Genomic DNA, 24,620 nt, shown 5'->3' on the forward strand with positions numbered 1-24,620 from the left:
GATACTACATATTTTAGTTTTTTTTTTTTTAATTTACCGTTGTTACGAAGTTTCGGCCAAAAGAGTCAGAAATTAGTACAGGCAAAATAAGCATTAAAAAAAAAACAATTGTTACACTCATGAAACTTGGCAAAAAGTTTGCTTTTAGGATAAGAACGAGGTACATAAAAAGTCTATAAAAAAAAGTTGGGTGGAAGGGTGTTTTTTCGCAGACAAGAGGGAGGGGGTGAATGTAGTGAAAAAAATTGTATTATTTGATGCTGATTCTAATGACATAAAAATAAAGTCAATACGATTGCTCTAAAAAAGTTATAGCCGATTGAAAACAAGGGTGCTTGTTTTTTGACTTCAACAGGTAAAATATAACCGAAACCCATGGGAATAACATGCTACACTGATGAAATTCGGGATGAAGATTTTTGATAAAGCAGGGACAAAGGATTCATAAAGTTCTTAAAATTATTTTTGGTGAAAGGGTGTTTTTTTGATGGGTTAAGTTGTGTGTGAGGAGGTATTATAACAGCTGACTTAAATTTTATTAATTTTTAAAACTTGGTGTAAATGTTTTGGTTGGTATAAGAATTACGAATCTATAAAGTGTACAAAATTATCTTGAGTGAAAGGGTGTTTTTTTTTTAAGAAATGATGAAGTTCGGAATTAGTACCACAAAAACTAGGAAAAAATAGCTATACAAAAATTTTTGGTTAAAGGGTGTTTTTTTTGGGAAATAGGGAAAAATCCGTGATAAGTTCGATAAAATCAATGGTGTAAATGGTACCCTTACGAAATTCATTAAATATGTTCTCTTTCCCATGGGAATTACGAATAATGTAAACCTATAAATTTTTTTTATGTGAAAGGGTGTTTTTTTTTAGAAGTAAAGAAAATATAGGTATATTTGAAAAAGCGTGTAATACTAGAGTAATATTAGTGGTACCCTATTGAAATTTAGCAATTATGTTACTTTTAAGATAAGAAACAAGAATCTGAAGTGTCTATAAAAATATCATGGTTAAAAGGGTGTTTTTTTTTTTTTTGAGTGAAAACAAAAAAGATTGGTCACCCTAATGAAATTTGGTAATAAAATTGATTTTGGGATAGAAAGCAAGAATAAAGAGTTTTCATAAAAAAAAAATTGGTGAAAGGGTGTTTTTTCCGATGAGACAGTAAAATCTGCAATTGGTTCCAAAAAGCCAATTTCGATAGATTAGCTGTGGATTTTGTTATATAACCTTGAACCACTGCTTAACCTCAACTTTGCCACCGAAAAGCCAGTTGTACAAATATTTAATTCGTGAAGCAGCTACGTTTATCCTCTTGGAGTTTTCATTGAACGGCGACAATTTGTACAACTTTTCCCCTTTGGTCATTCCTTAAAACATATTGTCAGAAAAAATTGCACACCTAAACGTGACCGTTCACCCCCCTATGAGTTGACCTTGTCGTGGTGGGGGTGCTTATCGTGGGATCCTCCAGCAATCCAGTTGTAGGATGTCACCACAAACATAACTCAAAAATAACCTCAATGTTAGAAAACTTGAAAAATAAAAAACATGGAAAAAAAGCTAACGAAAATATAGAAAATCGAACGGGGATATACGTTCAAGTGTCGGCAGGTGTCGCGACTGCCGGCGAGGGCTTGGCCTCGAAAGAGGCTAAGTCGCCAGTGACAAAAGTTAGCTCGGCGGAAATAAAGAAAAACGCTGACAAAAAGAAAAGAAAAGGAAAGGTGAGTCGACCTCAGCCTCCAGAAAGACTGCAAAGTGAAAACTGGAAGCCGACGAACAACCACCAATCCAAGTACGTACGTGAAAGTATGGCTGTATCTTACAGTATTACTGACACCCCAAGCACTAATGTAGATAATTCTACGGGCCCTGAAGGGGATGCTATGACTGAAAAACGGACCGTCTCTTACGAATCCACCCTCAGTCAAAGCAAACCCCTTCAGTGCCGGTTTAAGCACTACCGGCGCCCCTGGGCAAGATTGCAAGTGGCGCCTCTAAAAAAAAATTCATCTAAAAACAATTTTTTAAAATCACGAAAAAAAGCAATAGCAGATTATGTCTTACCTCTCATATACTTGTTAATGCATTTATTAAAAATGTGCAGTGTATTAACTTAAAAAGGTCATTTAGGCTCAATTGACAAGACTACCTTTATCTCTGACTTTTTTGTTTAAACACTTTTAAAGATTAGGTACAGTTGGTTTTATTTGAACAATATTTTTTCAAAAACATTTTCAACTAGGTACATTAATGTCGTTTTCGATTGGAATCACTCAATGATTCAATCATTCTGAAATCCAATAAAAAACTTTGAATCGCTTCCACCCAATTCTAAAATTTAATATCTGTATTGGTGAAAAATCAAATATTTTGTTTTTGTTTTTTCACTAGGAGAATAAAAAACTTGCAGCACGCTTCTTAATGATTCCAGGCGCTTCCGGACGGCCAATCGAAAACAACATACCTTTATAAGTATAAGGTTTGTTCGTTGTGAGCTCTAGGGCACTCTGGGTCGCTCCGAATTCGTTGTCAAGCGTTTTTTGTAGCTCCTTTTTCAACCAGAGTTATGATGAAACTAAAGCTCTGAGGTGTTCGATGTAAAATGAAAACCCGAGAAACTCTGATTTTTTTCACAGTTAATTGAAATGACTTAGAGTGCCCTGGAGGGGGGAACAACGAACAGACCTATTTTTTTATTCTCACACACAAACGTAGTTTTTATGAGAAATGGAGAAGCTGTCAATTTTTGGCATTTCTGGATTTTGGGTTTTCGGGATTTTGGGATTGTGGGTTTTCGGGATTTTGTGTTTTTGGGTTTTCGGAATTTAGGGTTTTCTGGATTTTTAATTTCGGGATTCTGTCCGTCTCCCTTCTCTTTCCTTATTCATTATTATAGGGGCACCTTTGCAAAAATTAAATTGGTAGTAGGAATATTAGGATTGCTTTAGTCTTTCAAAAGAAATTGGGGCGCCTTGTTCTTCAAAGATGAACGAAGATTTTGGACACCATTGTCCTTCCGGAAGCCAAATAAATTAACCCAAAATTGGGGGGCGCCTTCATTCTTCAAAAAGTTTAGGACAAACAATACGAGCGCCGTTGAAAATGTAAAATAGAAAAAAATTGGGACGCCTTTGTGAATGTTAAAAAAAAATAAAACATCGATTGGAAAGACTTCGTTATTTATATAACTTTTGTAAAAGTTCGGGACGCCTGCGGCGCCCCTGGGCGACGGCCCAGGCTGCCCCCCCCCCTAAAACCGGCTCTGAACCCCTTCAGAACACGTTGGTTACTCCACTCCCTGACGGAAGTAAGGCTGTCTCTTATAGTCATGCTTCCGCCGAGGAACACAGTAACAGAATTGCTACTCCTAATTCAGAAATAGTTAACTCTGTGGGTCCGGAAGGGGCTGTTTTGACCAGTAAAAAGTCGGTCTCTTACAGTTTTGACCGTTGGACGATGGTCTCAAACAAACTGCAGATCTCCTACTGGACTCTCATGATGGAGAACCCGGGTGAGCCTGCAGTTGTTGAGGACGCAGGATGGCACCGAGGCCGCGTCAAGCTCATCGCATTCGGTGACAAGAGATCATGCGATCTATATAAGCGTCGGCATATCTCGGCCATGACCAACTCGGCCCTCTCCCTGGCGAAAAACTACGGAGACTTGTAGCCGATGCTGAAAGGCAAAAGATCTGCCTCATAATTGGTTGCGATGCAAACGCCCATCACACGATCTGGAGAAGTACCGACATAAATGATAGAGGTGAGTCACTTTTTGATTTTATTTTGAGTACTAACCTGATAGTAAGTAATACTGGCAATGAACCAACATTCGTTACCAGAAACCGACAAGAAGTACTAGGCATTACTCTTGTCTCCGATTCGATTCATCAAAGGATCTTAAATTGGAAAGTATCTGAAGAACACTCGTTCTCTGATAATAGATACATCCAATTTAGTCTTAATGATGTAACTACGAAACAGTTAGCATTCCGAAACTATCGCAAAACTAACTGGCAAAAATACAGGGAAACTCTGAAAAGCTTACTTAAACCCGAATTTCTAAGTTATCCCTCAAATACAATCGATCTCGACAACAAAGTCAATGATCTCACTTCTGCCCTTAACCTATCAATGAATAACTCCTGCCCACTCATACAAGTAAGAGGAAAGCAGAAGCCACTCAGGGCTAGAACCGCACAGAAAAGCTTGTAGAAAACTTTTCAATCTCGCCAAATCCACTAGAGATGTTTCAGACTGGGACCTATACAAAGAATCCCTGAAAGTCTACAAAAAACAGCTAAGAAAATGTAAAACATCTTCTTGGAGAAATTTCTGTGAAAAAATAGAAGACTCTTCAGAAGCCTCTAGATTAAGAAAAATTCTCTCAACAAACCCTTTAATGCCCAGTGCCTTGAAAACAAATAACGGGGCCTCGACCAACTCCTGTGAAGAATCACTCAATTTGCTACTAGATACTCATTTTCCAAGTAGCTCAAACATCATAAACAGAGTCGACCCATCAGGGCCAGACACAAATTCAAAAAACAATTTCGGTCTGATTACAAGAGAGAAGCTAAAGTGGGCCATCAACGCCTTCAAACCATACAAATCCGCTAGACCGGATGGTATAATACCAGCCGAACTTCAAATGGCATCAGATATTCTAATTCCCATCTTAGAGATAATTCTGAATGGATGTGTAAACTTGAAACACATCCCTGCCCTATGGAGAGAAGTTAAAGTTGTATTCATACCCAAAGCAGGCAAATTTTCTCATGTCAATCCGAAAGACCTCCGACCTATCAGCTTATCATCATTCCTTCTTAAAACTCTAGAACGAATGATTGATATCCACTTGCGTAATGTCATACAATCTTATATCTACAGCACAACACGCTTATTGTAAAGGGAAATCGGTTGAAACAGCACTACATACCTACTGTAGTGCGCACTATTGAACATTCCCTCCATCACAAAGAGTTCACCTTAGTTGCATTTCTTGATATTGAAGGCGCGTTCAACAACGTCAGCAACATAGCAATCACAAATGCACTGAAGAGCCTTAAAGTAGATAGCTCACTGTGCGAGCTAATAGACCTTATACTGAAAAGCAGAATTATTAACTCAACTCTAGGAGATTTCTCAGCAAGAAGATCTGTTAGTAGAGGTACACCACAAGGAGGGGTACTCTCCCCACACCTGTGGAACTTAGTGGTTAACGAACTACTAGTCAATCTAGAAGTAGATGGATTCAAAGTGATTGCATACGCTGACGACGTCGCCACTGTATCAGGAAAACATCTCCATACTATAATAGAACTAATGCAAACTGCTCTCAATAAGCTATTAAAATGGGCAACAAACTGTGGATTGGGGGTAAATCCTCAAAAAACAGAACTGGTCCTCTTTACAAAGAAATATAAAATTCCACAACTAGACCCCCCCTCTATTAATGGTGTTCCACTTAATTTTGCCAGCGAAGCCAAATACCTGGGTCTTATTTTGGATACCAAATTAAACTGGAAAACCAACATACAAGAAAGAATAAGAAAAGCCACGGTGGCACTCTTTTCTTGCAAAAAAGCTATAGGGAATAAATGGGGCCTATCCCCTAAAATAACTCATTGGCTATACACTGCAGTCATCAGACCTATTCTCACTTACGGGATAGCAGTTTGGTGGACTGCTCTGGAAAAAGTAACATATCGCGACAAGTTAAGCAAAGTCCAACGTTCAGCCTACATGTGCATCAGCGGAGCTCTCCGTTCGACACCTTCCGCCGCTCTTGATATATTATTCAATCTTCCACCCATAGATATATTCAGCAAGCAGGTGGCCGCGAGCACTGCTATAAGACTCCAAGCCATCTCTCAATGGACCAATAACTCTATTGGTCACACAAATATTCTGAATTCATTCGGATCAATCCACAGTCACTCCGACTACACCACCCCACAATTGGTTTTTGGCAATAATTATGAAGTCACCATCCCAAATAGATCAGAATGGGACAATGCCGAGTTTCTGACAGATGATTCAATTCATTTCTACACAGATGGTTCTAAAACCAATGACGGAGTTGGTGGCGGGGTTTACTCAGATAGACTTAATGTTAGTCTCTCCTTCCGTCTCCCTAATCACTGCAGCGTGTTCCAAGCGGAAGTAATGGCGATTAAAGAAGTATTGACTTGGCTCAAAGAAAACGTGATATCTACATCGGATATCCGCATCTTCTCTGATAGCCAGTCCTCCCTTAAATCGTTAGCTTCGGTTTCCACAAACTCCATAACTGCCCGCGACTGTCGATCATCTCTCATGGAGATGTCAGAACAGTTTAACATTCACCTCTTTTGGGTGCCGGGTCACAGAGATATTCTGGGAAACTGTGAAGCAGGCGAACTCGCCAGAATAATACCAATTTTACCCAATAAGGCAAATATTGGTATACCAAAAGCAACGTGCAAACTCATGCTGAAGCAAGAAGCTATAGAGGCAACAAACATACGATGGTCAAACATTATAACTTGCCAAACGACCAAGCAGATCTGGCCTAGGCTAGATCCAAAACGTTCAAAAAATGTATTGTCTCTAAGCAGATTGCATATCAGATCTGTAATAGGTGTCTTAACAGGACCCTGTCTCGTAGGTAGACACGCCATAAGACTTGGCGTAATCTCTAACGACTTCTGTAGAAGTTGCCTTGATGAGGGAGAAGAAGAAACAATCCAACATCTTCTCTGCTCATGTCCTGCCCTTTCCAGTAGACGTAAAAAATACTTGGAAAAATATTTCTTAGAAGATACTAGTCTAAGAAGATACTAATCAATACTGACATCTTCAACCTTCACCGCTTCATTAAAAGCTCCAACTGGTTTAATTAGTGAGAAATTTCCTTACAAAATCGTGGTATCACAACGGACTAATAAAATGGTCTAAGTGTGTCAGTTGTTTTCCTGACAGCCATTTCTACCTAACCTAACCTAACGTGACCGTTCTGGTTTACAATTTTGTTCATACAGTATCCCATAACGCTACCGCATCTATATGTCAAAAATTTTTGTTTACTTTTTTTTTTTTTTTGAACTCTGTACTCCCAGCAAATATTTTTTTTTTTTCAGAAATTTCCGATGTAGTGAGCTTAGAGCAAGCTACGATCTACAATCAGAGGCTCATCATAAGTGCATGTGTTAGTGGTTAGTAAATAACACATGCACAAAAATATATACTACGATACAAAACTAACAATTAACATATGTATATTATATTATAAAATTAATACAGACATTGAAAAACAATTACGATAGTGGTGCACTGGTCCGAAAACTTGTTTTCAATCCCACCTTACTTATATTAAAGTCGATATAAGATGTGTTTAAATTAAAAAGTTTACACATACGATTAAGAGGTTCATGTTTGAATCTGAAGAAGTTGGATCCTTTGTTCAAATGGAGGCAGGTTATAAGGATCAGACCAAGGAAGTCCCTTTAGAGCGAATCTTATGAAATTATGTTGAATTCATTCAATACGGCTTTTGTGAATTTCATAAAATGGAGTCCAAACTTTCGAAGCATATTCAAGATGGGGTCGAACGTAACAATTATATAAGGAAAGTGTAACATAGGGGTCATTAAATTAATTGCCCAACGTTTTATAAACCGAGCATAGAGTTCGCTTTATTTATAATGTAATTGATGTGTTCAGTAAATTTTAAATTTGAGCTAAAGTGAACACCCAAGTCCCTGAAACGGTCAACACGACAAAGTTGCTGTTGCAAAATGCAATAATCAAAAACACTCGGAAATCATTTCCTAGAAAAAGTAATTGTCTGGCATTTAACTGGGTTAAGTGATAGACCATTTTTTTCACACCAAACACTAAAACTATTAATATCGTTCTGTAAAAGAACGTGATCATCGTTAGATTTAATTATTTTGAATATCTTCATGTCGTCAGCAAATATTAAAATTTCACTCGAACGCATGCATGATGTTACATCATTTATAGCGAGAATGAATAAAAAAGGGCCCAGGTGGCTTCCTTGAGGAACACCTGAATGAGCAATGAAAGAATCTGAAAGACAGTTTCTAAATTTTACCTGAAAGGACCTATTAATAAGGTATGATTCTACCCACGCTATGAAAAATGGCGGAAACCCAAAAGCCTTAAGTTTAAAAATGATGACTTTATGACTAAGCTGATCAAATGCCTTTGAAAAGTCTGTGTATACGCAGTCTACTTCCCTTCTCTGCTCTAATGCATTTGAACATTTATGAAGAAAGGTGAGCAGGTTTGTTACAGTTGATCTTTTTCTTACAAACCCGTGCTGCTGCTCACATATACGATTTTTACTGAAAAAAGCGATACTCTCACAAACAACTTGTTCAAAGACCTTTGGAATGCAAGATAGTTTGGAAATAGGTCTATAGTTGGTTATTAATGTCTTATCACCTTTTTTAAAAATTGGAGTAAGAAATGATTTCTTCCATAGACACGGAAATTTCCCTGATTTGATGGACAGCTCGAACAAAAAGAGAAGGGGCTGAACTAATGTGTTCCTACACTTTTTTAAAAGAATTGGGGGAATTCCATCTGGACCAGATGAATGATTATCTTTTAGCGATGAAAGAAGATCTAAAACTGTGTCATGCTGCACAGGAATATTGTTACAACTCGTTTGGGCATAGGTATGTAGACATTTAAAATAATCTTCATCAACATCAAAAGGTGCATCAACAAAAGAGTTGCGAAAGTTATTAGCGAAGGCATTGCAAATGTCAGATGGTGTTTGCAACAACAAGTTTTCATGGATAAAATTAGCAGGATAGCCATCAGAGTTTTTCGTCGTGTTCACAAATTTCCAAAACGTTTTAGGATCTCCTTTCAAAGAAGAAGCCATTTTGTTTATATAATTGGTATATAGAGTATTAGAGATCAGTTAAAGAAAGAGATTTTAAATAGGTTTTCCATGCTCTGTTTCTTCTATTCCTAAGTGTTCGCAGTTCTTTAGTGTACCATGCATGGTTGAAATTATTTTGTTTAGAAATTTTGAGAGGGATAGTGTTATTAATGCAGTTGTTAAGGATGCTATAAAAACTGATAACTGCTTCATCAATATTAGTATACCTACGTTGATATTGTATTAATACCAGAATTATTTAAATCTTCACATAGCAACTGAAAATTAGCTTTTCTGAAGTCAGGAGTATACGAGCAATCAAACGCATTACTATTTTCAATAACATGAGTACTAATAGCGTCAGAAGAAAAGACCAAATCGAGAATTCGATTTTTTGAGTTCTTAATACAGCTTGTTTGCTGTAAGTCCGCAGTAATAATTTTATCTAGAAAAGCAAATTCAGTTTGTGAAGAAGTCAAAGAAGTTTCTTGACAGAACTCATCTTCAGAAAGAATCCAATCAATGTGTGGTAAGTTAAAATCTCCTACAAGTAAAATGTTGCTATTGGAGCAAGACAAGTCGATTATATAATCTATTGCCATAGAAAGTTCAGTATAAACAACGTTCGAGCTTTTTGGGGGAATATATACATTGATAATGTATACGAATCTAGTTTCAAAAGAAAGCTTCACACAAATTAATTCAAGTGAAAGTTTGAAAGGGAAAGAAACGGGTGAAGAAACAATTTTATTTCGTACAGCAACGAGAACAGCCCCTCCTAGTTCTTTTGCAACTCCAACATGACGATCTTTTCTATAAACTAAGAATTCTTGAGAAAAAAGTTCTGTGTCGAAGAAACTTGAATTAAGCCAAGTTTCAGTCAAAATAAATATATCATGAGGGAATGCTTGAGAGTTTCTAAAAATATCTGCTGTTTTACTACGGAGCCCTCTTACGTTTTGGTAAAAGAGGGTGAGCCGTTTGAGTTTTTTGCCGATGGAATTTTGGCTGAATGGGATTGTTTTTTATTGTTATTATTAAATTCTTTTACTAATGTTTCTGATGGCCAGATGTTAACATCACAGATAGAATCAAAGTATTTCGGATTTGTTATAATTTTGAAAGACGAAATAAAACTACCAGGCTTTACTTATTTTTGAACATTTAATTGCGGAATGGGAAGGAATACAGTTTTTAGCTACTACAGTACCTTGCCATATTATTAGGCCCAAGCGAAAAAAATACAATTTTTCATGTTGCTGAATTTTTAAAGTTTTCTCGAACTGTCTTAATTTTTTGTCTCATTTACTTACACTTATCATGTAGATACGGATTAACTTAAAAAAAAGTTGGAATAACATACTGTGAATAGTTCTGCTTGCCTGGTCTTCTAAGAAAGAAAAAAATACCCCAAATCTAAGAACATTACGTAATAACCAGACGATCAGAGCTTCTATATTAATGCAAGATGGGGCTTTTGCCATAAAGTTAAGAATATCACGTTATTCCTCGACACAGAAATTTAAGTATTGGACCCGTCTGGAAATTTTACGGTCATGAATTCGATAGAAAACTTCTTTTGGGGCTTATTCCCTTTTGCACGTGTTTTTTTTATCAAAATTTATGAATTCTTTAACTTTTTTAAGTCAATCCGTATCTACATGATAGGTGTAAGTCTGTAAGTAAATGAGACAGAAAAAAATTTAAGATATGTCGACAAAAACTTTAAAAATTCAGCAACATGAAGCAAAAAATTGTATTTTTTTCGCTTGGGCCTAATAATATGGCAAGGTACTGTAAGTAAGAAATTATATCATCTGGAAGTGTTTCTGGATCTAAGCGACTAATAAAAATGGATCTTGGTTTAGAAACTGCTTTGATAGGCTTTCTTTTCTATAAACTAAGAATTCTTGAGAAAAAAGTTCTGTGTCGAAGAAACTTGAATTAAGCCAAGTTTCAGTCAAAATAAATATATCATGAGGGAATGCTTGAGAGTTTCTAAAAATATCTGCTGTTTTACTACGGAGCCCTCTTACGTTTTGGTAAAAGAGGGTGAGCCGTTTGAGTTTTTTGCCGATGGAATTTTGGCTGAATGGGATTGTTTTTTATTGTTATTATTAAATTCTTTTACTAATGTTTCTGATGGCCAGATGTTAACATCACAGATAGAATCAAAGTATTTCGGATTTGTTATAATTTTGAAAGACGAAATAAAACTACCAGGCTTTACTTATTTTTGAACATTTAATTGCGGAATGGGAAGGAATACAGTTTTTAGCTACTACAGTACCTTGCCATATTATTAGGCCCAAGCGAAAAAAATACAATTTTTCATGTTGCTGAATTTTTAAAGTTTTCTCGAACTGTCTTAATTTTTTGTCTCATTTACTTACACTTATCATGTAGATACGGATTAACTTAAAAAAAAGTTGGAATAACATACTGTGAATAGTTCTGCTTGCCTGGTCTTCTAAGAAAGAAAAAAATACCCCAAATCTAAGAACATTACGTAATAACCAGACGATCAGAGCTTCTATATTAATGCAAGATGGGGCTTTTGCCATAAAGTTAAGAATATCACGTTATTCCTCGACACAGAAATTTAAGTATTGGACCCGTCTGGAAATTTTACGGTCATGAATTCGATAGAAAACTTCTTTTGGGGCTTATTCCCTTTTGCACGTGTTTTTTTTATCAAAATTTATGAATTCTTTAACTTTTTTAAGTCAATCCGTATCTACATGATAGGTGTAAGTCTGTAAGTAAATGAGACAGAAAAAAATTTAAGATATGTCGACAAAAACTTTAAAAATTCAGCAACATGAAGCAAAAAATTGTATTTTTTTCGCTTGGGCCTAATAATATGGCAAGGTACTGTAAGTAAGAAATTATATCATCTGGAAGTGTTTCTGGATCTAAGCGACTAATAAAAATGGATCTTGGTTTAGAAACTGCTTTGATAGGCTTTGTATCGGAAATACTAATATTAATGACGGGAGATTTAATATTAGTATTTCCGATACAAAGCCTATCAAAGCAGTTTCTAAACATTTTTGTGAATGTTCATTAAACGTCCAGTTTATGTGAAGAATATTTATTCGAAAAACATTTACTTTTCTGGATCTAATGTCTGAGCAAAGATTCAATTTTCCTTCACATAATGTGAATACGCACAAGTAAAACCTCAAAACAGGGCCGGTTTTAGGGGGGGGGGGGGGCAGCCTGGGCCGTCGGCCAGTTATATAAATAACGAAGTCTTTCCAATCGATGTTTTATTTATTTTTACTTTCACAAAGGCGCCCCAATTTTTTTCTATTTTACATTTTCAACGGCGCTCATATTGTTTGTCCTAAACTTTTTGAAGAATGAAGGCGCCCCCCAATTTTGGGTTAATCCGTTTGGCTTCCTGAAGGACAATGGTGTCCAAAATCTTCGTTCATCTTTGAAGAACAAGGCGCTGTAATTTCTTTTGAAAGACTAAAGCAATCCTAATATTCCTCCAACCAATTTAATTTTTGCAAAGGCGCCCCTATATATAAATCACTAAATCATAGCTGGTAATATCCAGACTGTAATAATGAATAAAGAAACTGATGGGAGACTAACAGAATCCCGAAATTAAAAATCCAGAAAGCCCAAAATCCAGAAAACCCTAAATCCCGAAAACCCAAAAACCCGAAACCCCAAAATACCGAAAACCCAGAATCCTACTGATAAGATCGTTTAATTTGTCAAAGTTGAATTTACGAAAATTATGCTTTCGCTGCGTTAGTATTGGGATGTTCACTAATGTGTGCAAAATTTAAAGAAATTGGACGGTGATAATTGTCAAGTTTGGATAGAAGATGAGTGCTTTCGGTAACAACGGTATTAGAAGCGTCTGATGTAAAGATGAGATCCAGTTGCCTTTGAAGGTAATTTTTAATATTGCTCACCTGGACGAGACCACTGGCTGAAAATTGTTGAGCAAGTTTAACAGCTGGGGGAAGCAAAGGATCAATAAATGAAGGGACTGAAACCGTGGAGTTTGGAGGGGGAGTACCTAATTACGGTTGTTTCATGAGATTTAAAGTCAGAGGGAGGGTATAGGGTGACGAAAAGGAAACCGGGGTTAAATCAAATGAAACTCTATTCTGGGTGTGATGTTTAGAGGACTCAGCGAAGGAGGTAGTAGTAGGGGAAGAGGGTACACTAAGTGATGAAGAAGTTGGAATGGAAGCTTGGGAAGGGTTCAAAACATGAGAGTAAATGAAGTTTGGGTATTTATGGTTGGGAGACACAGAACATGAGTTGGAGGAAGCAGGAGTGGTTGAGGGTTTTGAGGTGGAAGTATTAGTTGTGTGAGGAAGTGAACTGATAATGTAAGAGGGGGGAGTTAGATTTAAAGAAATTTCTTAACCTAGACTTAGATCTATTTTTATTATTATTGTTGAGGCGATAAAACTCTACGCCATTGAAGGAGGCGACGTCAGATCCAGGGTTTAAAAACATCCAGTCGTATTTTGCAGGCATATGTACCAAGAATGTGCAAGTATTAGAGTCTCCATGCCTTGAAATTTTTTTGATGCGGGTAATATAGATTTTGTAGTTCACCAAGAACCAGTTGGAAAGCCATCTTACAGTAATGACCCAAGAAAGACCCTTAATTAAGTATTTGATAGAAGAGTTGTTGGTCGACGGTGAAGTTAGAGAAGGAGCAGGAGGCTTTTTAGATGATACAGGAGGTTTAACGGTCGTAGTAGAGACAGGATTTTCATCTGATTGGCTACTCATGGAAGGAACATTTGTAGACTGATTTGAAATACACGGCTCTTCAAGGAATGTTTGAGTAGATTGAGATGTTGTAATCTTACGATGAAACGATGTGGATGCGCCTATTTCGCACAGCTCATCATGTAGTGATGATGTGTTAAGATTAGGGGTACAATTTGAGACATTTTTGTCGTTGTTGTTGTCCGAGGATTTTAGAAGTTCCATGATTTCGTTAAGCCTATTTCGGATTGCTGCAACCTCACTACAGTAGCTATTAATGGATTTTACTGTTTCGCTTATAGGCGAAAAATTTGAAAAGTCAATTGTTGTTTTAGTCTGAGTATTATAAGTCATAATTCTATTCGCGGATCGGGTGATTTCGTCGCGCAACCTGTCGATGGGCTCGGAAAAAAATTAATTTTCTTAAAATCTGTTTAATTAAATGGTAATGGAGCTCTTCAACGATATCATCTTGTTTAGATATTAATTCCGAAATACAGTCACTTATTTCACAATATCTTTTTTTAGTGTCTTTTTTATTTTGCTTAATAAAAGACGATAGGTCAGTAACAGACTTATTCAATTCGTCGGTAAATTTCACTAAGTCATCAATTTTATTTAGTTCAGAAAATGTCGACACTTATAGTTGTTTTCGTTAATAGTCGAAGTAAGTGAGTCATTGGGTGATATGCATAAAAAAAAGTAAATGCTTTTACTAGAGAGTTTTCAAGTATATACTATTTTTGATATGCATAAAAATCAAGTAAATGCTGAAAATTAAGTATTTACTATCAGTCATAGTAACTACTTTTTTGGATGAAGTTTTTCGGTAAATACTTTATTCCGTATGCATAAAAACTAGTAAGTACTTTTTTACTTTAGGAATTACTAGATTTTTTCAAGGTTACAAAATACCAACTTGTAAATCTCATAGCATATACTTTTTTTATTTTAACACCGTATATGAAGCAGTGGAAATAATGAATAGCAGTATTAAGTCACATTTGAGGCAATCGGTTCTTGATGTTTATTAAAATAGGGTTGTTAATTTTTTTTTCCAAATGGCAGAATTTGTACGTATTAAATTCCCAAAAAGTCTATAAAAATCGAAGACCGGGTTTTGAATCAAATTATAAACAACTTTATCTTTTTGAAAGCGAAAATGTGAATTGGTTAAGTGAACACTTTATTGGTAAGTAATTTCCAGTAAAATAAAAATACTGATCAGCAAGGTTTTTGCCACAAGAGGTAATTCATTACAAACAAAGAAGAAGAGCTTCCTTCTTTAAAAACCTAGTTAAATATTTCCGATATCTGTTTGATTACCCGCGATATCTTAAGATGAAATAAATCTTTAGCTCAAAGACAGCACTGGTCAACCAAAACTTTCTTTTTTTGCCACAATAACTAAAATATACTTTTCTGAAGGTTTTTGGGGTACTGAGGTCGAATCCGAAATCTGAAAAATTCTATTAGCCTCCGTTCTTGAAATATTACCGTTATAAAAATGTTTTTTTTTTGTATAACGGTAGTATATATATTTCTAAAACGGATGCTAATAGAATTTTCCTGATTTCGGATTCAACCTCAGCACACCAAAAACCTTCAGAAAAGTATATTTTGGTTATTGTGGCAAAAATCTTGTTGATCAGTGACTTAGAGCAGAATTCATAGTCGTTACTCAAGTTAAGATTTTTTTCAACTTGAGCATTGACTTGAGAAAATATTTTTCTCAATCAAACTCACAAAGAAATTTGACTAATTTACGTAAACTCTCAACTAAAAATGTATTTTTTTAAAAATTCGGTATCGATTTGATTTTGTGTTTGACGCGATTTAACGATATAACAATTAATGAAAAAAATGATAGCGAATAATTAAAAAAATATTTATTTTAGATGACAGTTTAATCAAATCAGTCAAATTTCATTGCGAGTTTGATTGGGCAGGTTCAGAAACGTTAGGGACTAAATATTTAGGTAATTTCTCGGCCTCTGATTGGTCAGCTGTCAAAAAAAATCCTTCCAATTTAGGTAATTTTGTTGGAAAGCTGACATGAAAGTTAGGCAAGAAAATTTTTCCTAAACATTTAGGAAAGTTTGTTTTGTGAACATGACAGCAGATTGTTTTTAATTAAAGAATTAATTTAGCAAAATTAAATTTATTTGTGTGAAAAACAACTAAAAAGTGCATTATCGATTATAGTTAATTTTATTTATTCATTACAATTAAGTGAAATTTGGTGTCTTACCCATGCGACCGGTAAAATTCTTAAATAAATTTCGAAATTTGACAATAGCATCACATCCAAACTAATTTAGTCAATTTGCTCAAATTTCCGTTCAGAAAATGACGTTGCCTAAATATCTAGTCCCTAATATTTCCTGAACGTGCCCATTGAGAAAAATATTTTCTCAAGTCAATGCTCAAGTTGAGAAAAATCTTAACTTGAGTAACAACTATGAATTTCGCCCTTAAACTTTAAATAAAGTTATGTTTGTTTTTGACTAATTAACTTAAACTTAAGAAATCTCGGGCAATAAAAAAGATATCGGAAAGATTTAAACAGTTTTTGGAAAAAAAAAATATAGAACCGTTAGAAATTTGTTTTTAATAAATGACCTCATATAAAAATATAGCATTAAAAACGGCCAAAATTACGTTTTTGGTGATTTTATAACGGTAATATTTCAAAAACGGAGGCAAATCAATTTTTTCTGACTTCAGATTCGAGTTCACTCAAAAAACCTTCAAAAATTACTTTGGTTCGTGTGGTTCTTCGTTTAGTGTCGCCCCAGTTTCAGATTTGTATTCATTAATAAATATTTTTATAGCCTCCGCCTTACCTTTTTTAATAGACTTACTCATAACTACATTATGCACTTTTAAAATTCGCACAAAAGCTAAGTGCATTTGGCTTCACGGTGGTCTTGAAATCGCGGCAGGTTTTATAAAAATGGATCCCAAAAGTAATGATGCAGATTTGTTCGAAATGATCTCAGGATTCCAAATTTGTAAATTTCAAAATCGTACCTGATCCCTTTTTTGAGTTACAGGCATTATACATATATATACATTTGACTTAGAATGGGGAAAAAAAATTAAACAAAAAACAAAAGCACATTATAATGTCCTATACCTTTTTGGAAAGCTAAAATATACTCCTTGAATTTGATGTTTATTTGAAGTTGATTGAGTAAATAGTTTTTGAGAAATTTAATTTTAAAGTTATTATTTAAAAAATTTTTTTTTCTTTTAGTTTATTTTATTCATTTGTTTTCAATAAAGGGTAAATTTTTTTACACAAATCAATGTACTCATTGATTTTAAGTCAAAAACAAGAAACCGCATGTTTAAAAGTATCTTAGTTTTTAAGATTTAATGAAAAATGTATCTTTTCTCCAAATTTTTTTTAGCTATTTTTAAATTTTTTTTTTCAAATAAAAAAAGAATTAGCCTCAAATATATTGGAAAAAAAGGTCACTGTAGCACGCTGCTGATCAGGACGTCTTCTTTTTTTAAATTAACGCGAAACGTCATTATGAATTCATGGAAAATGGCTCTTACGATGAAAATCGAGAAACGGTTTTGTGGTCCCTGAGGACCTTAGGCTGTCCTGAAATCTATGTTATGTGGGATATTTTTCTGATATACGTAATATATAGCTCTTACATTTCAAAAATAGTCCTTAAATATTCAGAACGTTATGAAAATCATTTAAAAAAATATAAAAATAAAAAAAAAATACAAAACACCAAAAATGGCATACAAAAAAAATTAAAAAAAACACCAACAATGAACAAAAAACCTCAAAAAAGGAGCCAAAATACCACTACGTTCTTGGGGTTGATTCTGAGTCACACTAAGTGTGATTAGAACTTACAAATCTGTTGATTAAATAACCATTATACAATTTTTTCCTTAGGAACAAATAAAACAAATATAAAAGTGCCTATCTTTTTTTCCAATTTTTGAAAAACTAGAATAGTTTTTTGCGTTTATTTTTAAGGATTTGACTAAGAACTAAATAGAACAGTCAATTTTGAAAAAAAAAATTTGCTACAAGGTTCAAATTAAAAAAAAAATAACTTAAATACAAAAAATTATTTTCTTTTTTAGATTTTGACTTTGGAATTAAATTTCTCAAAAACTATTTACTAAATTAAATTCAAATAAACATCAAATTCAAGGAGTATATTTTAGCTTTCCAAAAAGGTATAGGACATTATAATGTGCTTTTTTTTTTGTTTAATTTTTTTCCCCATTCTAAGTCAAATGTATATATATGTATAATGCCTGTAACTCAAAAAAGGGATCAGGTACGATTTTGAAATTTACAAATTTGGAATCCTGAGATCATTTCGAACAAATCTGCATCATTACTTTTGGGATCCATTTTTATAAAACCTGCCACGTTTTCAAGACCACCGTGGCTTATTGACAAATCTTTCGTATTGCTACTCATCTCTGCTGCTGATTTACTTTTGACTTACAAAATAGCACGAACAGATGTTCACAAACTAAAATTTAGAAACAGTAAATTTATAATGGATTAAACCGTATAACTTCCAGAACAATTTATTTGTAAACACCAAACGAATACAAATAATCTAAAAAAAGTATTTACTATAATTTTTGGGTGAATTCTAGTATTTACTTGGATGAATTCAGTATATACTAAAAGTATTTGCCTGCTAGCAGGTACTTTTTTTTATGCATACGAAATTAAGTATATACTATGAATTTTACCTTTTATTAGAATTTATAGTATTTACTTTCATCTTTTACTTTAAGTAAGTACTACGTTTTTATGCATATCACCCATTGTTACACTTAATAGCCATCATAAGGTGAGAAAGAGATATTTCCCTACATTCGTCACAGTAAAATACGAACCGGGAAGTGATTTCATTTAAATGAGTCGTCAGCGAACGTTTGTTGACACCAATAGTACAACCCGGGTGGAAAAGTTTACCGCAGAGGTCACAACACGTAATGCGGTCAATATTAACTTCGGAATTGCATAAAGAGCACTTTTGTGGCATAGTTATTGAGGTGATAATAAAATAACAGGGTAAGAGTGATATTGACAAGTAAATTTGTTTTGATTAAGAATTAGGGTCAAGAGTGTTTAAAAAAGAAACAAATAGCCAATTGGAGTTGGGGCTTTAGGTACGGGACGAATTAAAGAACACGTCTTGACGCGACGGAGGTTAATTTCAGAGCATTAGTTTAATCAGAGAACATCGAAGATCGAACACAAAGGAAATAACTCTGGTTGAAAAAGGAGCTACAAAAAACGCTTGACAACGAATTCGGAGCGACCCAGAGTGCCCTAGAGCTCACAACGAACAAACCTAATACTTATAAAGGTATGTCGTTTTCGATTGGCCGTCCGGAAGCGTCCGGAATCATTCAGAAGACTGCTGCAAGGTTTGTATTCTCCTAGTGAAAAAACAAAAAATTATTTTATTTTTCACCAACACAGTACAGATATTAAATTTCAGAATTGGGTGGAAGCGATTCAAATTTTTTTATTGGATTTCAGAATGAGTGAATCATTGAGTGATTCCAATCGAAAACGACATTAATGTACCTAGTTGAAAAAGTTTTTGAAAAAATATTGTTCAAATGAAACCAACTGTACCTACTCTTTAAATGTGTTTAAACAAAAAAGTCAGAGATATGTATAACTATATAATATATGTGGATATTACTTACTAACTTCCACTTAGAAGCTGGGATATTCTATTTGTACAAACAAATAAATACACTGCTACACTTTGTTTTAAAAATCAATCATAATCTCAGAACCATAAACCCGCTGTTATAACAGAAAAAAAGTTAAATCAAAAGCAATAATTATAATTTAACATGTTTATTGGTGTTTCGTGGTGAATCCAAGTGATAAAACTTTTAAAATCAAAATTAATCATTTCCTAAAAATAAAAAAAAGAAGATTGAATTTGTATGAAAAAAATACATCTAATTTTTCAGTTACCTAAAGTTAAATAAAAAGATAAATAGGTACCTAACTATTTTAACTCACCTCATAAAAATAAAACGAATTCAGATCTTCCCCAGTACTGTTTACATTCTTGATTGAATCATATTTCAAATCAGTGGGTATAGTTTTGACCTCTGGCAATGATGTGGCTAGAGTTGGCGCCAGCAAAACTTTCAATATCGCAGGTGTGATGTTTTGATTATCCCTTAGATCTTCAGCTGTGCTTATATTTTCAGCAAATTCTATCCATCCCACATTGTTAACTGTTTCAGTCTTAAAGTGTGACAAACTTATTCGTTGCTTCATTCTAAGTTGTGATTTATTCATGCCTTCAAGTTGAAATGATTTTCTAGTCCTTACTTTAGAACTACGTTGGCATTGCTTCAAACTGTAATAATTCACTTGCAATCGGTTAATATTTGTGTATTTGAGATTCAGCTCAAGTTTGTCATATAAATCATTGTATGGCTCTTGTTTGAACATGGTTCCATTTCAATGTAAAGTCTGTAGATTAAATGCAAAAGTATAATATAAAACACATTATTCCAGCTAATCATTTATTATCATTATACGTTTTATAGTATAAGTATAACACAATAACAATAAGCAAAACAAAAATAAAATAAGAAAGCGTAGATCAGTCATCAGTTGTGAACAACGTTTTGACACTATTGAGGAGTGGAATTTAAACAAGTAGGTAGTCCATTGAAATGTTACAAAATGTTGAACGCACCTTGCATTTTGAGTAGGATCAAATTTTTTGTCTTTATGTGTAGGGGGGGTTAATGTTAGTATAAAATTTAATTTTCGGGGTTGAAAAAAGTGTATTGCGGTAGTGGTATTGTGAATACTTTTAATAAACAACTTTGATAATTGAGTTTCTTTCTGCTCTGCCACCGATCTTGTGGTATGACTTTTCTTTATCGGTCATAGGGGGATGTACGTCGCCTAAAAAAGAAATTACAACAACAATATAGTACTTTTCAAACAAATATACCTAGAAGTAGTTTTTATAAGAAAATAAAGAATGTTTAAGTTGTTGCATATGAATGTTTGTATAAAACCTGTATTTTTTGCACTTCTTGCATTATTCAAAAGTTTTTTGTAGACAAAAATGTATCATAAGGTTTTTCTAATTCAATATTTCAATTTTTGCCGTTTTGAGTTCATGATTGAAAAAAATTCTTTTTGTGAACGCCTAAGTATACATACAGGGTGTCCACAGTCACCGCCCCAAATGAAAACCATGGATTCCTGAGGTCATTTTAGGTCGAAAAACTTAAGAGGCAATTTTCTCGTTTTCGTCCCGTTTTCGGGTTACCACGGTTTTTATGATTTTTGCTCTCTTGTCCTTTAACTGGCCATATCTTTGCCAAACTACGTTTTTTACAACCAATCAAGAATTTATTACAGTTTAAGTTTTTCTCAGAACTTTTTTTTCTGCGGACAACCGTTTCTCCACAATTTTGCATCAAACACAATTTTCTTCGTTTTTTAAGTTGTTTTTTAAACTTTCATATCATTTTAGTCAAAAAAACACATTAATGAGTATTAATTTTTTGTGCTTTTAATTTTGTGGGACACGTTTCTTACATGAATCCAATTTTTTCAAATCCAACACTTCAAATGCAACTTCACACAACTGCAACTTTTCTTCAAATATTCAATTGTGAAATAAATTATTTTGTGAAGCAAGTTAAAAACACATAATAAAAATATATTCTTCAAATGTAAGAAAAAAAAGTGAGCGCTCAGCTGAGGTTTTTTGTCTCACTTAAATTTTTTTTTTATTTTCTTAATGGCCAGTTGCACAAGGTTTTCCAACGAGTGTGGCCAATACTTTTGAAAATGGTTCTTTGAGATATCCTAAGAAAGAAATTATATGGGAACAAAAATGTCTATTTCTCATCATTTAAGCTGGAAAGAAAAAATGGTTGAGCTATATTTTCGTACATTTGCTTATACACTTTGTTCGTGGGCCTCTCAGGCCCCACGTGTGTAATGGTGTGATTTTTTTCTAGGTGTGTACTCTAGGGTTAAAGTGTTTACATGGTGCTTTAGGAAATGATCAAAGAGATAAAAACTCGTTTTTGAAAATACCTTACCAATTGTTGTAATGCACCAACACATTTTGGTTCTCCCTTATAAAAACTTCATGGACAGCTTCTTTAACGATACCATATTGGTAGACTTTAAGGGGAATTTTCAGAAAGGTAATCAAAATACTAAAATACAAGACAAATCTTTTAGTTCTACACATATAAGACTTGTATTTGTTTATAAGATATCTTTTGATTTTCTAAAAAAAAATTCCGGGGGGAGGTTTAACCACGAAACCCCCCTCTCTCTAAATACGGCTATGCGCACTCTATTGCGTGTCACATAGGACACAAATTTACCTACCTGTACAATGTACAGTGTACATACATATATGTATTTATATACATGTATCACAAGAAACATTGTATTGGCTTAATGTCATGAACTTATGACCAAAAAAATAAATAATTGTGTTTTTTTATATTTCTTTGAAGTTCATTCATGCTCGTTCTATAAAAGAAAAAAACTTGAATATGAGTTTTTTTCTATTGATTCTCAATGAACCCAACCTAAACCATACGTAATAGGTTCGTTACCAACTGACAACCACGAGGGAATAAAAATAAACAAAAAAAAAACTTTGACAAAGGTTTTCAATTAGGTATGCGTAAATTGAAATTTTCATTCATTTTCTTCTATTATTTTAAACAATGAAATTTGTTGTAGATTTGAAACATAAATAAAATGCGCGACTGGGTCGTACTTACCTGCTCTTGTTTTTCAATATACAGTACCTTGCCATATTATTAGGCCTAAGCGAAAAAAATACAATTTTTTGGTTTCTGTTGCTAAATTTTTAAAGTTTTTGTCGAAATATCTCAAATTTTTTTTGTCTCATTTACTTACACTATGGAATACAGGCCTAGAAAATTAGCAGACTGGTCTAGTACTTTAATTTTTGTACCGAGGAATAACGTGACATTCTTAACTTTATGGCAAGGACCCCATCTTCCATAAATATAGAAGCTCTGATCGTCTGGACAGTACGTAATGTTCTAAGATTTGAGGTAGTTTTTTCTTTCTGATAAGATCAGACGAGAAGAGCTATTCACAGTTCGTTATTCCAATAACAAAACATCCTCTGACAATCATTGACTGTTCTGCTATCTCAGGAAAAGGATAAGGTTCCTTTTATTTTGTGGAAACGCCCTAACTTCAGACCAACACAAAAAGGTTCTTGGGAACGTTTTGATTCTAGGATTTCGAAATAGGCTCAGGGCTAGAAGCTGATAAATGTAAGTAAATGCGACAAAAAAATTGAGATATTTCGACAAAACCTTTAAAAATTTGTATTTGTATTTTGTATCACATGATACACATGATACAGTAAGATATAATCTTTAAGAAGTATCTAAGTTTGCTTTCCAAGTTAAAAAATAAACTATACAACAAAAAGTTCAATATATTAATTAAATTACAGTTACATAATTATAAAAGTTAACAATATTTATAAACTATAAAAATAAAAATAAAGCAATTAAAGAGAAGATGAAAAATGTGAGAAAATCTTCTTTCTGAAAGAAGCTTGTGAGGAAGTTCTTTGAATATCAAAAGGAAGAGAGTTCCATGTCCTGACAACAGAAATAAAGAATGATCGTTCAGCAATGGTGTGTGTAAAGCGCGGCAAAATTAATATAAGACCTCTACGAGACCTAGCAAAATGGAGCATCTCCTTCAAGTACCCTGGACATCTTCCATGAATTATTTTATGTAGCAGTGAAACGTTTCGATACAAAATATATTTATTTAAGTTGACTCCTAACAAAAAATCATGTAAAAATGAAACACTTTCATATCTGTTGATGTTATGTATAAAGCGAAGGCAATCATTAAACGCAACATTAAGTTTATTTTTACAATCATAGTCAAGACAAGGGTAAACGACACAGTTGAAAGTGAAATAAGGCATGATTAGACTTTTTACTAGTTGTTTTTTCAATTCCATATTCAAATAAATTGCACGACTGGGGTCGCACGTACTTGCTCTTATGATTAAAGTAACTCTTATGTTAAAGCTTTTTATTGAAGAAAACTAGAGAAAATTTAAAATTTGATATTTTCAAGAAATTAAAAAAAAAAAATATAAAATCTGTTTTTATAATTAACTGAACTCCGTTTTAAATTATCTTAAAAAAAAAACAAATATGCCATTTTATTTCTTGTATAAAAAGGTATTTTTAGAAAAAAAATTTCGAAAATTGTAGGAGCCGTTTTTTAAAAAACTAATTTTTTATATATAAAATTTTTTTAACATTTTTCAAAAAAAAAGTTGGTATGCCATTTTGAAGAAATAATTAATTTACACATAAAAACTAAATTTCAAAATTTTTCATTGATCCGTTTTCAAAAAACTGATTTTTCAAAAAAAAATTTTGAAATATTTTTAAAAAAACCAAAAATGCGTTTTTTAAAAATTTTCTAAAATTTTAATATTATCTTTACTTACACACTTTTGTATAAAAATTTTCATTCAAATCGGGTTAATGTTGTACGAGATATTCAGAAACGAAAAAAAACCATTCTATGACAGGTACCGTTAATAACGGTAAAAAAACATATTTTTTTTATTTCAAAAGATGGCTCTTATGTGTAGTACTACACACAAAAATTTTAATCAAAATTTTTAGAGCCGTTTTTGAAAAAAATTAACTTTTCTATTTCCGTTACATGGCAGGTACCGTTAGTTTTGGTCATAAAAAAAAAATTTCAATTTCCCCTCTAGGGAATAACCAAAAACTGCTAACTACCAAGTTTGAAGAAAATCACTTCACTCGTTTAGGCTGCAGCTCCAGATAGAGACAGACACACAGACAGACAGACAGACAGACAGAATTGCCGGACCCACTTTTTCGGC

General features: G+C 33.6%; 1 protein-coding gene across 2 annotated transcripts in view; it reads right to left on the bottom strand.

Annotated features, from left to right (window-relative positions):
- LOC129914497 (cardioacceleratory peptide receptor) overlaps positions 1-20,604 on the bottom strand; it is a 148,659-nt gene extending 128,055 nt beyond the window's left edge. The window contains exons 1-2 of one of the 2 annotated variants that reach the window (XM_055993792.1): positions 20,400-20,604; positions 19,709-20,170 (exon numbers count right to left, since the gene is read on the bottom strand). In XM_055993792.1, coding sequence (XP_055849767.1) covers positions 19,709-20,149 — 441 coding nt within the window. In that variant the 5' untranslated portion in view covers positions 20,150-20,170; positions 20,400-20,604. Of the gene's footprint in view, positions 1-19,708 lie in introns of both variants that reach the window. The other variant, XM_055993791.1, reaches the window with a different exon arrangement.
- Between the last annotated feature and the right edge of the window lie 4,016 nt (positions 20,605-24,620).

The sequence above is a fragment of the Episyrphus balteatus genome, chromosome 3 (genome assembly GCF_945859705.1).
Source record: "Episyrphus balteatus chromosome 3, idEpiBalt1.1, whole genome shotgun sequence".
Taxonomy (NCBI): domain Eukaryota; kingdom Metazoa; phylum Arthropoda; class Insecta; order Diptera; family Syrphidae; genus Episyrphus; species Episyrphus balteatus.